We start from the raw sequence: 16372 nt of genomic DNA, 5'->3' as shown, positions 1-16372 counted from the left end.
TATTTGTTGGTGACCAATAAAGGTTTTGGGAAAAGAAAAAAAAAAAAAAAAACATCAGCTCAATTTCTCACAATCGCCTTACATCTTACACACATAATGGCTAGAGATATTCAGTTCATGGCACACATAATGGCTTGTTACACATTTTCTAAAAGAAAAAGTAATGGTTCAGACCTCTTTTAAAGAATTTGAGTCTCTGTAAGCAAGTTCAGTCAGGTTGCCTATTAAGCAAGATCTAGAAGCTGTGTCCACTGATCCCAAAAGTGAAACATATGATCCTGACAAGCCATCAAACCTCTTTTAACTCCTATATTTCCATCTTTACCATACTTTAAGAATAAAAATAATATTCAGATCTATTTGCAGGGTAAACATTACCAGCTAAAAGCGCCTGATGACAATTATATTTGAGCGTTCTATGCTCTCATTTTTTAGATTTCCAAATGAAGTCTGCCACTTACTTTCCACCACGTGACATTGTTTGCTGCTTACTAGAACTCAGATACTGTAGTTTCATAGTAATAAACACTGGATCCTCTAGATCACCCTTGTGTACTGTATGGATGTGTGCAGTCACAAGTATTTTTTCTCCCAAACTTTGGGTTTCATTGCAAAAACTATGAAACATATTCAAGGTTATGGAGTTTCATGTGCGTTGGGATGTTGAAGTAAGAACAGGACTTTTGCCAGTATTTTATTCATGACAATAATTGATGTTGAGCCACGTGTAAGAACCACCTAAGCACGGAATACACTTGCCTATAAAATGCTTACAAGTTACTGGTGTCATTTAACGTGCAAACAAAAAAACGGTATAAATGTGTAGGAGTAAGGAAGTTGGAAACTCTCAAATATAGGTAGGCCAATGATCAGAAACACCACCATTTTGCAATCCTGCGAAAAACGTTTCAGCTGCTAGTACTCTAGATTTATGAATCAATTTATTAACAATATTTCTGTAGAGAGGAAGTAGCCATATGCAATGCAGAGCACTTCACAAATAGTAGAAACAACATCGGTACTGAAATAGAGATAGATTAAGGATTAATAATAATGCCAAGTTGTGTAATGGGAAAGGGGAAACTGTTTCAGTCTCCTACTACTTAGAAGTGTGCTTCCTCCTAGATTTCTGTTACCGGTAAACCAATAAAGGTCCTCCACAACAGAAGCTGATGTAACCTTAAAGCAATTATAGAAATTGTGAAATGTTTAGCCACACTGTACTCCACCTCCAGGTCAGAAGCGCATTTCAGTTGGTCTGGCTCTCATAAGTGAGGGAATGTGCTTCCATGTTATTGTGGTGCTAAAACCTGGTGCTGCGACCATGATGCCATCCAGTTTCAATATAGTGTATCTTGTTTCATAGGTCCAAAGCGGAATGATTCGCACTTTGCCCATCTTGTAATTCTAAGCCTGAAAAGACAAATTCCTCAACCTTCACCGGAGAGAAAGATGTGCTCTTTCGCAAAATTCGGCTTCCATGGTTTCTAACTACTTTCATCAGCATTAGCAGATGTTACTATTTCTGTGTAAAAACTTAAGCCATAGATAAACTTTCAACATAGTTCTCATGAGCAAAGCTGTTGCTTATTCTTCACAGGCTCAAATAAAGGGATCTATAAATATTTGCATGTTCTGCTACCATAATTTTCTTTCCTGCATCGATTTGAAACTCTTGGAGCCATGTTACGTTACATTGTACGTCACTGTGGATATCAACGGTGTTACCAAATGCACTGTACTCAGTAATCTCAGAACCCTTTCTTTCAGGACAGGAATCCCCACTATTGTCTACTTCCCAAATATCAATATGAGCCCCACGTTCCTGCTGTCAGTGGAGAACCCAGAGCTCATTCAAAACCCTAGAGCCTGGTAAGCCATCTTAGCTCAGCCGTTTCCGGAAAACTCATGCTGACTGACTACGTGGACTGGGCCCTTACACTGCTTGGAGTCAAGATTCCGGGTTAAAAAAACTACTTGGTATGCTCCCAGTGAAGAAAAAATGCAGCATATACCACGTTTTTGCCTTACTGCAGATGAGTGGCCTGTGCCTCTGTACAAGGGCCTAAAAATAAGCATGAAGTGAATATCTCTAGTCTGATGCTTTTCAATGATAAGCAAACGTTAAACAAAATTTTGCAAAACTGAGTTATTTCTAACTGAGGAGCACTTGGAGATTTTGTAGATGAATCCTTCCCAGCTGGCAGGCTGGAAGCAGCAATTTTTCCTTCAATAACTAGTCATCGGTGCCAAATGGCACTAAATGATATCCAAAAAGCACACGGGCTTTAGTGCTTATGAGGTGTTGCCACTGATGTAAGACTGGTGACGGTGACTTTCCACACCTTCATCAATGTGGGATCTAGAGGCTTAACCATGTTTTGTAGTTGTTATTTATTTATTTTTTGTTCCAGGCTAGGAGAGTGTTTTTGGGTGCATTTCACTCCCAAAATCTTTGGTTTTAAACCTATCATTCTTGGCAGCGGTCTCAAACTGACCTTCCTCATATTGACCGTATTGGGTGCATGGTGAAATGCATGATGTCTCGTCTTGTGGCTTATGTTCCACCATTCCTTCAAAGGCCATTCAAGAAAGAGAGAAACTTCTTACATCCTCATGTAATGAAAAGCTATTAGCAAAAGTACATGCATCGCTCTTCCTTGTCCAAGAATGCCCATAAGAAGCACTAGAGAACAAATTAAATCTCGTATTCATCATCCTTGGATCAGGTTTTCACTCTACAAGAAAGTCCTAATGTAAGCTTTCCTTAGAAAGGGGCTTCTGCAGAAAAGATCGGTACCTTCAATAGAGCTATGATGGAGATTTTCAGCCTGCCATCAACCAGTGGGGGGGCTCACGGGGACTGCTGAAGTGGAATTGGATCCTCTACTTTCATCGTACTCCTCTGTAAAGTCTTTGATTATAGGCATATTTCCATCACTGCCTTTTCTATTTTGCAGCTGGATATGGTGCTACCTACAAATTAAAATGGCTCCAGCCTTCAGTCTCAAGGGAGCCGAAGTTAATGATGGTGGTTGTGTTATCTAATTCAATTCTGGCTATGACGGCTTCCTTGGAGTGAGCAGAGTCTCTGTATAAGACAGCTTGGCTGAAAGGCAAATCTCATCTAAGGTGGTCCGAATTCCCACAGATTCAAACATCAAGGAAGGCAAAAGACATTTTGCCAAATGCAAGGTCTTCGCTTCTCAACTGGCCTTGGAAAGATACAGATAACAATGAAAAAGTAAAGGGAATATTATACTCCCCACAGATGCACTCGTATGTTGATGGACTTCCAAGAAGGGTAGTGTTTTAGACATGTCACCAGAAGCTGAGTTCTATCTTTTGATGTCACTCATTCAATTGAATATACCTTATGCATGACCAATATTATGAAGGTTGTAGAGATTCGGGATGTAGCATTTTGCACTGAAAACCAAGCACCTCCCAATTTACAGAGACTTTGTGGACAAACAGCAGATGCCATTTTTCTTTTTACTCTCTGCTCAAGCATTCTCTTTTTAGGTGGTTGTTGTAAAGAATACAGTTATTCCCTGCTCTTTTGGAAAAGGTCTTACCCTTCCTGCCTCAACTCTCTAACCTTAGTCACACACAGACAACTTGATTGAGGCTATATCCTCTGGACTGCAAAAGGGAGCAATTGCAAAAAGTTTTTGTACTTGTCTCCGCGAAGAAAACCAAATTTAAATTGTAGGAGACAAATGCTGAAAATGTGTTAAGGAGACATGTACATTGCTGTCCCGCTATATAACATGGAAAATACCTTCACATTTCTGGAGAAAAGGATTAGAAGAAATATCAATAATGATTGGAATAGATATACAACTCAATGAGAAGATGTTTGTTTTCAATGAGCTTTTTGAGATTGGAGTAGAAGATCTACAGTTCAGCTCTGGATGCAAAAAACAACGATGAGTAGGAATATACTTATTCTTAAAAATGGAAAGATACTAGTTGTGCAACCATAGAATATTATGAGAGTAAAGAACTTTATTGAATTGCAACCATGCAAAGAATGAAATACTCAATAAGAAACTGGCTCCACTTTTTTAGAAGAATCCTGGACACATTTCTGACACATCACAAGAACATCCTAACTATAATATATATTTGACTGTTCATGTTATATTGTGTCATACTAGAGTATGGGTGCATATGGCATATTTTTTTTAGGTATAGAACAAGTTTATCTCACATGTTAAATGCTCTTATTTCATGTTGAAATATTTACCTATTCACCAGATCTCCTATTTAAGAGTCTGTCCTGCACAGCATAATTTTACCCAAGCTTGGATTCTCATTGAATGAAAAAATGCCATGTCTTGTTCTCTGTCAGTGAATACAGTCCATAGTTACAGTACAGGTTCAGGCTTTCCCAGCAAGGGGAAAGATGGTTGAGAAAAAATATCAGATAATTTCTATGGTTTTGGCATCACCTCATCAAATAGCCCCAGTGGTTCTACATCTTCTAGGGATCATGGCTTCTTGCCCATTCCTTGATACCTTACGTTCACCTATAAATGAGACTTCTTACAAAGATGCATGCGTGGCAATGAAATCAATACTTTGGGAAATTGATAGATGTCATTACAGTTTCCCCTCATCTTCTTTAGTTTTTTCAAAGGATGATAAACATATCCAGCATAATGGTGGGTATCCCCTTCTGAACTCCTCAACATCAAATTACAATAGTAACAAATGCCTCTTGTCAGGGGTGGTGTGGGCACCTAGTGAACTTGTCATTCAGTGCCCATTATTCCTCAGTGGAGGGCACTCATTTTTTTAACATCCTGTATCTGAAGGCTACCAAACCTGCTCAGAGAACTTTCCTTCAGCAAGTGCAAACTGTGCAAGCCCAGATTCTGAAGCCAATGCATCTGCTTTGTTTCACCTGAACTAACAGGAAGGTGTATGCTCCAGTCAACTGTGCAACGAAGGGCTAGAAAACGTTGGCTGTGCAATAGACTGAGAAATATGACTGTCAACAGCTCATTCAATTGGGGAAGTTGACATCAGGTCTCTGGTGCAACCATGATTTAGAGTTTGTTCCAGAAATAAAATAGACAGTATGTTCTATCTTTAAGATAAGCCCCCTTAAACCTTTTTAGACTAAAATTAAAAGTAAATGCAAACTTTTTCATTATTTGGAATTTTCCCAAGAAGCGATTACCAGTTGACCCTCTTGTGATTCATTGGCTGTACCCTGTCCACTTTGCCTTCCCTCCCTTTGCTTACAGCTAGCAATAGTAGTTAGATGGTGCCTAAACATTCCTTCCTAGCGTTTCTATTCCCATAGCACACGAGTTGAGGTAGTAACTTGAGCTTTGGTACAAAGTGTTCCACTCAAATAATCTGTCAAGCAGCCGATCAGATGCCCTGAATTCATTGTTTAACCAAATATTATTGCATAGACATGCACATGAGAGACAAGGCACTTCATTGTGACTATACTTCAGTCTCTTTTGGTGTGATTTATTGCATATACTCAACCCGCCCCCTGGAAGGTTGATCAGGGTTCGCTTCATATTAGAAATCTGCGCTAGCACCCACCTATTACAAGAATAAGTAGTTGGCCTTTTTTAATGATCGTTATGATATATGGATCACCACTTGCAGATTCCTTGTCACTCCCAACTTCCCGTATTGAGGATTCAGCTAGTTTATGAGTAGTATTTTTATTTTTATTTGTACTCTGCATAGAATGAACTTCCAATGTAGCAGCAGAAAAGACGAATCTATTCATGTACAACGGGGCTGTATGGAGTGTGGCAGAAACATTTTGTTATGCTATAAGTAACGTTTTCCTATTGATTCATTAGAGTTGAATTGTTTCAAATTTCTTGCCATTGTACAATATACGAAGGAAAGATACACATAAAAACTGTGTCTTTCTAGAAACCCTCCTTTGTAAAATTAAAAGTAATTTTATAGACTTTTGGTAGGTGTTAGGTTTAAATCCATACTTCGATTTAAACTACTCCTCTTTAAGTTGTGTGAGTTCATATCTGTTTTTTAGATATGTCAAAGGCCTATTGTACCAGCTCAGCATAATATAGGTGTTTGACCAATAAAAGTTCATAAACACAATTGGCTTATGCGTGTAAGAGTTCCTATTATTCTGATTATTATTGTATCGTTTCTCGCCTACCATCAACAAGACACATGTGAGGAAAGTGCTTTGTGAGCACATTTTTCAAGTGATTCTAGCAATAGGATGCAAATTTCTCCAGTCCTCGAATGCTGATACATAAAAAATTTGATGAGTTACTAATACGCTCGTTATTACTGTATGAAATATATAATGATATAATAAACGTATAATTTTATTTTTGTTTCCTCATAGAATGTTCTACCAGTTCAAAAAGCAGCTGCTCGAACGCTTTGTATATTTCTGCGCTTTAATCGTAAACAAGAGCAGAGGAATGAAATCATTCAGAAAATTATTGAACGTGAGTAATACTTTTTCACTTTACGTTTGAGCAATGTATTACTTTTTTTAAATGAAAAGTCTATTTTAAGATACAGATGCATTCCTTGCTGTTGGATTTTGCTTTGTGATCCAGCAAATAAATACAAAAGCAAACAACCTTCCCACCTAGATTAATGTACAGAAGAAAGGATACATGTTGAACGTAAATCTCTATACCACACAACACCCTTGCTGTACTTTGTCAGGGTCTCGTTCTCTATTTAAGGTGTTGGTAGGGACTACGTGTTTACTGCATATCCTCATAACAGCCACAGTTCAGATTCATAGTGTCCAATAAAGATATAGGGCTCAATTCACAAATTTCCTTTTGTATTATGTAAAGTTACGTATTACAAAATGCAATTCCCATACTTCTGGCCAGCGACCTCCTCCACATCCTCTTCTATATTTTCTGGACGGGAAACACCGCCACGCTGGCTGAGCTCTCCTCCGCACTAAGTTTACTACTTTGTAGTAATTCTGCAAGGCACCAGGGGAGTGGTGAGAAAATCCAGAAAGCATTCTCAAAAATGGGTTTGGTTTATTGAAATGTAAGGAATGGTTTGGGAGGGACATGCTAATACAAAACACATAGCCAGAAAAGAGTAAGACTGCAAGATTGTTGCAATCCATAAAATACACTACTACAGTTACTATTGCCCTAAAAGTGTCAAATCAGGGGAAAATTTACTCCAAACCAGTCTTTGAGTATTTTGATATATATATATATATATATATATATATATATATATATATATATATATATATAACATGCCTAAATAAATTAGTTTTTACAATTTCACCTGGGCAGCCGAACACGCGGCGGGTGCTTCCGTAGACGGGGGGGAATTCGCCTTTGTTACATAACAACATAAAGTCCGGAGCACTCTCAGGATTATTACAATGATCTATTTATGCAAATGCCTTCCTTAGTACAATACATCAATATGAAATCGAGCACAGCACATAGTCCTTTAAAATGTCCCAATGTTGTTCCCATTGCTGGGGCTGCAACCGATGGGTGGGCGGCAAAAATTGCTACTTGGTTTCCATGGTGCGTCGTCACTATTGATATGCATGGCCAATGAAAGGGCCGCAATATTCCTTAATGCATCTTCCCTTGATGGAGTATTCAATGCTTTATCAAAGTTCATGTATTAAAATTATGTCCACATCACATTGCCAATCTTGCCTTGAACAAGCAGCTACTCCCTTAATTTCTATCCCGGCTAAACCGCTGTACACATCTCCCGCACAGGAGCCGCGACTCCAGCCGAAAAAACCGAATCTCCTGCACTTCATTTGTAATTGGCACCCAAGTGGGCCAGGTCCTGGGGGCAAGTAGCAAAAAATGGAGGGACACACGGACCCCCCTCCTAGTGGCTTATAAATGCCCCAGGGCCACCACCTCCCCGAGCTAGTGTAATTAAAAATTGCAGGGGAGGCCCGTTCGGCCTCCCCCGCTGCCCTGGGGACCACCACCTCCCTGGTGCTTATTAATTTAAATATAGCAGAGCCTCTTGGGCCCCACAGCCCCGGGGACCCTCACCTCCCTCGGGCTTCATGTTTAAACCATGCAGGGCAACGCGGACCCCTGTGCATCCCTGGGAGCCACCACCTCCCCATTGTTTTACTTTGAATTAATGCAGGGGGCCGGTGGGACCACTGCAGCTCCGGTGACAGCCACTTCAACTGGGCTTTTGTTAAATTGGATGAGGGGGTGCACAGCCCACCCAGCAGTGCTCAGGACCACCACTTCCCCAGGGCAAAATCAGAGAAAGGCAGGGGCGCGTGGCCCCCCTCCTGGAGTCTATAATAGCACTAGGGATCGCCAGCCCCCAGGTCTCGCTCCTGCAATGTCCCTGGGTACCCACTCCAGGGCATTGTAGTTTACAATGGCTTGCCAGGAGTATTGCCAGTTCTGTCAAGTCATAGCAAATGCTGCTGCGCTTTCAGCAAGCAAGAGCATTAAAAATGTTCTTGCTTGCTGAAAGTGAAGAAGAATTTCTTTTCAAGAGAGGGAGCTGCATGTTTAGCAGCTCCCTCTGAACAAAAGCAATGGCGTCTCCCACAGGCCGGGAGGAGCTGTCAGAGACTGTGCGGCCTTCAGGCCCCCCCCTCCCCCCGAGGTCCCCAATGAAGTCCCCAGGCTGAAAGTGGCTCAGAAGGGGGGTCACGTGCCCCCTCCCCATTCTTCCAAAAAATGCCAGGCCCTGGGGAATGAGGTCCCCAGGGCCGAAATTGTCCCAGGGAAGGGGGGCAACGCAGCTCTCCATCCCTAAAAAAAGACAATTATTCTGCAAACAAGCTGCTGGTTGGATAATTAAGTCCCCTTAGCTCCAGAGGGTCTTTGGGGGCCAACAAGCCCTCCTGTGACATCCAATAAGTCCCACACAGCGGAATTGCTGAGAGGTCTTTGGAGGCTGTGTGCCCGTTCTCCACCACTCTGAAAACAATGCCTCCTGGTGCATTGCTAGTTGGGGGATATAGTCCCTTTGGCTCCTTAGGGTCCTTGCGACCAACAAGCCCTCCTGTTACCTCTAGTAAGTCCGACACATCTGGATTGCTGAGATGTCTTTGGAGGCCACGCCTCCTTCCTCCGCCACTCTGCAAACGCCTCCTGGTGTTCGTTTCTGGTTAGGGGAATGAAGTCTTCTTGGTCGTAGAGAGTCCTCGGGGCCAACAAGCCCTCATGTTACCTCCTGTAACTCCCACCTAGCAGTATTGCTGAGAGTTCTTTGGAGACCACGCCCCCTTTCTCCACCACACTGCAAACGCACCAACTGGCACTGCTGCTGGTTGGAGGATAAAGTCCCCTTGGATCCAGAGGGTACTTTGGAGCCAACAAGCCTTCCTGTTCCCTCCACAAAGTCCCACACATAGGGATTACTGAGAGGTCTTTGGAGGCCATGCCCCCTTCCTCCACCACTCTTCAAACACACCTCCTGGTGCACTACTGGTTGAGGGATGAAGTCCTCTTGGATGCTGAGTGTCCTTGGGGGCCCAGAAGCCCTCTTGTTACCACCAGTAAGTCCTACAAAGAGGAACTCTATGCCACTCCACCCTACAGTATTGCATTCTACTCAACTCAACAGAATGCCATTCCACTGTATGCTATTCTATGATACCCCACTCAACTCTGCGCCACTCTGTTCTACACCACTCCACTTTATGTCACTCTAGTCTATGCCACTCCGCTCTACATAACTCTACTCTTCGCCACGGTACTGTAGTTGATTCCAATCTACTCCACTCTATGCTACTCAGCTCTATGCCTCTCAACTCTACACCACTCTCCGCCACTCAACTCTACGGTTCTCCACTCTATGCAACTCCACGTTCTGCCAATCCCCCAACGCAATTTTACTCTACGCCACTTCACTCCACACCACTCAGCTCTACGCTACTCCAGTGTTCACTACTACACCACTTCACTCTAAGGTATTCTACTCTACGCCACTACACTGTGTGCCACTCTACGCCACTCCACTCAGTTTCATTCTGTGCCACTCCACTTTATGCCACTGTACACCACTTCACTCTACACCACTCCATTGTATGCCACTCCGTTCTATGCTATTACACTGTACACCACTCCATTCTACAGTATTCTACAGTATTCCGCTCTACAGAACTGAACTCCACCCTGTATTCTATTTTACGCTATTCTACTCTATGCTATTCCACTCTGCCTCACTCCAATCTATGCTATTCCACTCTATACTATTCCACTCTATGCCACTCCATGCTGCGATGGTCTACTGTATGCCACTACACTCTATGCAATTCCACTGTTCCCTATTATACTCTACACCACTCTGCTCAATGCCATTCTACACCACTCCTCTCTACAACGTTCCACTCTATGCCATTGAACTCTGTCACTTCACTCTATGCCAGTGCACTCTACGTCACTACACTCTACGCCAGTCCACTCTATGCCACACTACTCTATGCCACACTACTCTCTGCTGTTCCATTGTGTGCTACTCCACTCTATGCCAGTCAACTCTACACCACCCCACTCTGCGCTATTCCACTCTACACCACTCCACTTTATGCCACTCCACTATATGCCACTACACTGTATGCCACTCCACTCTGCAGTATCCCACTCTAAACAACTGAACTATATGCCACTCCACTTGACGGCTCTCCCCTCTATGCCACTCCACTGTGCGCAATTCTTCTCTATGCTGGTTCACTCTACGTCACTCCACTCTACACCATTCCATTCAATGCCACTTCGCTCTACACCACTCCACTCCACTCTACGCCACTCCACTCTGTGCTGTTCCACTCTATACTATTCCACTCTACCACACTCCACTCTATACCACTCCACTACTCCATTCTACTCTAGTCAACTCTATGCCACCCTACTCTACACCAGTCTACTCTATGCCCCTCCACTCTATTCCAATCTACGCCACTCCACTCTAAAGTAATCCACTCTCCGTCACTCCTCTATGCCACTCAAATCTCCACCACTACACTTAATGCGTTTCCACTCTATGCCACTCTACAGTACGTCACTCCACTCTATGACGCTGCATTGTATGCTATTCCACGGTATGCCACTCCACTCTACACAAGTTGACTCCACGCCACTCCACTCTAGGCTATACTACTCTACATTACTCCACTTTACGCCACTCCACTCTACACCACTATACTGTATGCCACTCCACTGTACACCACTGCACTCTATGCTATTTTACTCAGCGCCCCTCCACGCCACTGTGCACTCTTCACTCAACACCACTCCACTGTATGTCACTTTGTTCCACTGTATTAGACTCTACGCCAATCTACACTACTCGACAGTATTCCACTCTACAACACTACACTGTACGCTATTCCACTGTACACCACTCCACACTATTCCACTCCACTTTATGCCACTCCACTCTATGCAAATCCATTATATGCTATTCCACCTTACGCTGTTCTACTCTATGCTATTCCACTCTGTCACTCCACTCTATGCTACTTCACTCTATGCTACTTCACTCTATGCTATTCCACTCTTCACTACTCTACTCTACGCCACTATACACTATGTCACTCCACTTTGCACTATTATACTCTACACCACTCAGCACTATGTCACTCTACACCACTCCACTCTCCACCATTCCACTCTACGCCACTCCATTTTATGCCTCTCCACTCTATGACATGCCACTCTAAGCCATTCCACTCAATGCAATTCCACTCTACACTACTCCACTCCATGCCACTCCACTCTATGCCTTTGTAGTCTACAACACTCCACTCTACCATTCCACACTATTCAAATCTATGTAACTCTACTCTACACCAGTCCACTCTATGCCACTTCTCTCTATGCTAATCTGCTCTACGCCACTCCAATACACGACAGTCTATGCCACTCCACTGTAAAGTAATCCACTCTACACCACTCCACGCTATGCCACTTAACTCTCCGCCATTCCGCTGTATGCTGTTCCACTGCACATCACTCCACACTATTCCACTCTACTTCACTTTACTCTACTTCACTTTACCCTATGCCAGTTCACTCTAACCCTTCCTACGACACTCCACTGCATGACACTACGGTCTATGGTACTCTACTGCACTGTTCTTTGGCAGTTTACGTAATGACACCCCACTCAACGACACTCCACTCTACGATTTGAAACACTTCTAAATAAAAAACAAATAAATAGTTAAATTCAATGAAAAAAACAAAAGTTAAAGTGAAGTTATAGTTAGGGAAACTTTATTCTTTCTATACAAACCAAACATGAACTACACAAACATTTAAATTTCTAAAGTTATAGATATACCTTAAATTTATAATTTACGCATCACCTTCAAATTACTATAACTCATACACCTTCATACACACTGTTCTCAACTTGCTAACCAGAGTACATTAACAATAAGTCATCACTCTACCATGCACAGTGTTCTCACAAATAATGGCATTTGAAATGTTATAATAGTTGTTATGAATGCTATAATTTCATATAGTATCGGTCATGTAATATAAAAATTTATCAGCAGTGCATGGAGAATGCCTGAATTATAGTTAATGTGCTCTGTCTAGAGAGTTGAGAACAGTGCCTACAGAGGTGCGGATGTTATAGTAATTTGAAGATAGATCATACATTTAAGGTATAACTATAAATTTGAAATGTTTATGTAGTTCATGTTTGGTTTGTCTAAAAAGAATACATAAACTTTCCTTAACATTAATTAATCTTTAACTTTTGCTTTTTTCATTAATATGCACACACACAGATATACACACACACATACCCACACAGATACACACACATACATACATTTGATAACATTGTGTATATTTGTTTTATTTACACATATTAAATAAATAATATAACCTTTTTAAAGAAAATGATATAAAGTATTTAAATTGATTGTATAACTGCTCATGATTTTTTCTACAAATTAAACAAAAACAAATATGTTAATAAGTGTGGGAAATTTTCATTGCAATTTATTGTTTAGGAATATTTATTAATTAACCTAATATTTTAAACATATTTGATAATGTAATACAAATATAATCTGGATTAATACGATGTAACATAAAATGTATTAGGTCTAGATTAAAATGAGTTATATAAAAATTATCTTAAATGTATATTTTACATTAAAATATATATTTTATTTTATTTATGTTTTCATGTGTAATTGATTTAAACTATTTACTCAGAACCAGAGCACAAGGTTCCAAATCTGTGTAGTGAGGCAGTCATATGAAATAGGCCAGATGTTTTTCTCTGTAAAGTGGGTTTTACATAGAGCCTATAAAGGCAATAAATAAGTTAAATAATCAGTATTATCGTGACAACTTGGAAAATGAGCATGGCACTGTATTAGTAAATGCGTAATTGCACATTTATTAGTGAATTTCTTTCAAACAAAATATTTTATTTGGACACATTTATTGTTAGTGATATGACATTCATATTTATACAAATGCATTTATTCATTGATATGTTTTATGTATGACACAGTAACAATAAATGTCTCATAACAAATAGCACTCCTGGAGATGCGTAGAGTGTAATTACTGTTTATGCTATAGTTCTGGTAATTACCTGTATTTAAAACATCTACTCATGAAAACTCGTGGTATAAATCATACAAACACATCCCTCATTAGTAATATGCTTTTTTATGGAGAGATGTAGCATCATGACGCACACGAGGAGTCTCTTCTTGTAAGTTCTGTTTCCTCTCCACACTCAATGATAATACTTAGCATAATACACTGTGTAGGTTTGAATATATTGTACTGCAAATTTAAGAGCCCCCACAATATTTACGAATTGACAGAAATGGCAGAAGATTTTCTTAATCTCATTGTTGTCCATTATTTTATGAATCACGATTTTAAATTTCCTATGTCAGGAGGGATTTACAGCACTGCCCTGTAACGCTTTCCAGATACGCATTGGCCCTTGTATGCTACAAATACTTTGCTGTAGAAGCAATGCTATGTGCTAGTGTTTTAAATTGATGCAAGCAGAGAGATGTAGTCATAAGGTTGTCCTACCAATACATTTATAACTCAAAGAAGGGTTGAGCCCATAGGGAGAACTCACGCAATGCTTTTTTTAAACATCTGTAGCCCTTTATAAAGGGCTGTTCTAAAGTAACTAGGAACGCTGAATGTTTATAGTATGATTTGCCTGTTGCCATCTCGCATATTGACTTAACGGAGACCAGGGCCTAGGTGAAGAAAAAGGGGGAGGATTTTACACAAGTATATTCTTTCATATAGGTTGGTTGTAATATGTATAAGGAAGACGGTGGTAATATGAAAGTAGCAGATGATTTTGCTTACATACACTCTCACTGTATGCCCTAAATAAAGACCGCATTATTTTCATCTTTTAAAAAAATGCTAACTTCGCATATTAGGATAGAATATTTCAACATATCTAACGAGTTCAATTATGCATGACATCTAAGTTTGTTACATTAATAGTATTTACACCATTTATTTTTTATCTTTCCCAGAACTGGGTAAAGGAAAAAGTTACTGGAACAGACTTCGGTTTTTAGATACGTGTGATTTTATAATGGAACTCTTTTCGAAATCCTTCTTCTGTAAATACTTTTTTATGACGGTGTTGGAGTTGTCGAATGATCCAGTAGCAAACGTCAGGTATGAATCAATATATGTACATTTCTTGCAGTACTTTTCAGTTTATTACTTGTGACAATTCATTTTGAGCAAATTGCAGAAGTGAGTGCATGTCACTAAATAAAATTATAAGAAGAAAAGGCAAAACTTCGCTTCCTCAAACCTTTTCGTTTCATGTAATGAAGTGCAGGGTGCTACGAAAGCCTTGCGATAGTTTAATAAAACACGCGCAGGTTTGTTACTGGAATATCGTGTAATTATTTCCACGTATCAGTTGGTTTCGCAGCTATATTTTTGGTTTCGCAGCTATATTTTGTACTCAGATTTGGTGTAGAGCATATAAATACATTATTTATTACCACCAGTACACGCATTGGCACTGTAGGAGGTAATGTTTGGATCAAGGGGTCTCCGACAGGTTGATCGGGGGCTACCAGTAGCTCTCAGGCTACTTCTGAATAGCTCACACGAGATAATTACCTGTCAGCTGGTATTAAATATTGCGGCTGGCAAAATGATATGACAACACTGTAAAACACAGCGCAGCGCTTTCTGTGGGGCCTGGGAAACTGAAAATGCAGGACCATGTAGCTGTTTCACTTTTCTTTCACTACTTATTTGTTTCCTTCTTTCGCTACTTTCTTATTCTCCACTTCTTCTCTCCATCTTTCTTTGTTTATGTTGCCATTCTTTTATTGAGCATTGCCAGAGTATAACAGGCATGTGAACTGGCCCAATACAGAGAGCAAAAAAAACAAGCATTGGCATAGACAATAGGTCTCGCCTTTGGGACATTATTAGTGTTTAGCCATGCGACAGTTGATTTTGCACCAAGGATCTTGTGCTGCATAATTAAATACTTATAAGTTCCCAAAGGCGAGACCTATTGGCTATGCCAATGCTTGTTATTTTTGGGTGATTGATGTATGTTTCTTTTTTCTTCAGTTTTCTTTGGTATTCTTAGGAAGTGTGTATGACGCACTTCCCTCTTTATGCCTGACGGGCTGGGTAGGCGGCGCCATATTGAGAGAAGCAATTTGCCTTTGCTAGGAAAAAGGATTCTGTAGAATAGGATGGGAAGACAGAGAAGGAAGTAATGCCACGCAGCGATTTGCGCTGCGTTACATCACTCGAGATTTATGATGCCACACAGGGCCACGCAAGGTGGCCTTGCGTGGCTTCATAAATCTAATTTTTCATTTGCGTCGCTCCTGCACCAAGTTGCATGGTGCACGAGCGACACAAAGGGGCTCATAAAGGAGAATCTGTTTATTTCATTTTAGGTCTTAGGACAGCTTAGTAAAACCTACGCATAGTTTACTAATACAAGAAAACTATGTCTCATATCTCTTAATAATTATGCAGTTGGGTACGATAGCGATTGTCTAGTGGCAACAACATGCAGTATTTTAAAGTTGTTTATTTTTCTGATGTAGACTAAATGTGTTGCTTTAATGCTATTGATTTTTTTTTTTTAAATTGGAGCATCTAGAATCATAGACAATTTATTATGCTAAAAGGTTTCTTTAGTGCTACTGAACAAATTAAGTAGATGCGCTTTTCGTGTAATATTAAAAGAATGCCAAAAAACAACTCAAGTAAAAGAGTGAGAGTACATCAGAGAACATAGTTTAAGTGAAGGCAGAGAAGATGAGTTTTTGATCGTTTCCTGAAAGAGTGAGGATCATCTCCAGGCAATCAATTCCAAACGTTTGCAGCAGTGCCTCTGAAAG

At 40.5% G+C, this 16372-nt stretch overlaps 1 protein-coding gene across 1 annotated transcript in view; it reads left to right on the top strand.

Annotated features, from left to right (window-relative positions):
* PPP4R4 (protein phosphatase 4 regulatory subunit 4) overlaps positions 1 to 16372 on the top strand; it is a 2085322-nt gene that overhangs the window by 1607345 nt on the left and 461605 nt on the right. The window contains exons 15-16 of the mRNA XM_085626471.1: positions 6365 to 6470; positions 14513 to 14660. Of these exons, the coding sequence (XP_085482597.1) occupies positions 6365 to 6470; positions 14513 to 14660 (254 nt within the window). The remainder of the gene's footprint in view (positions 1 to 6364; positions 6471 to 14512; positions 14661 to 16372) is intronic.

The sequence above is a fragment of the Triturus cristatus genome, chromosome 9, assembly GCF_964204655.1.
Source record: "Triturus cristatus chromosome 9, aTriCri1.1, whole genome shotgun sequence".
Taxonomy (NCBI): Eukaryota; Metazoa; Chordata; class Amphibia; order Caudata; family Salamandridae; genus Triturus; species Triturus cristatus.
Note: the sequence above shows the minus strand (reverse complement) of the source record. Positions and strands in the feature narration are given on the sequence as shown.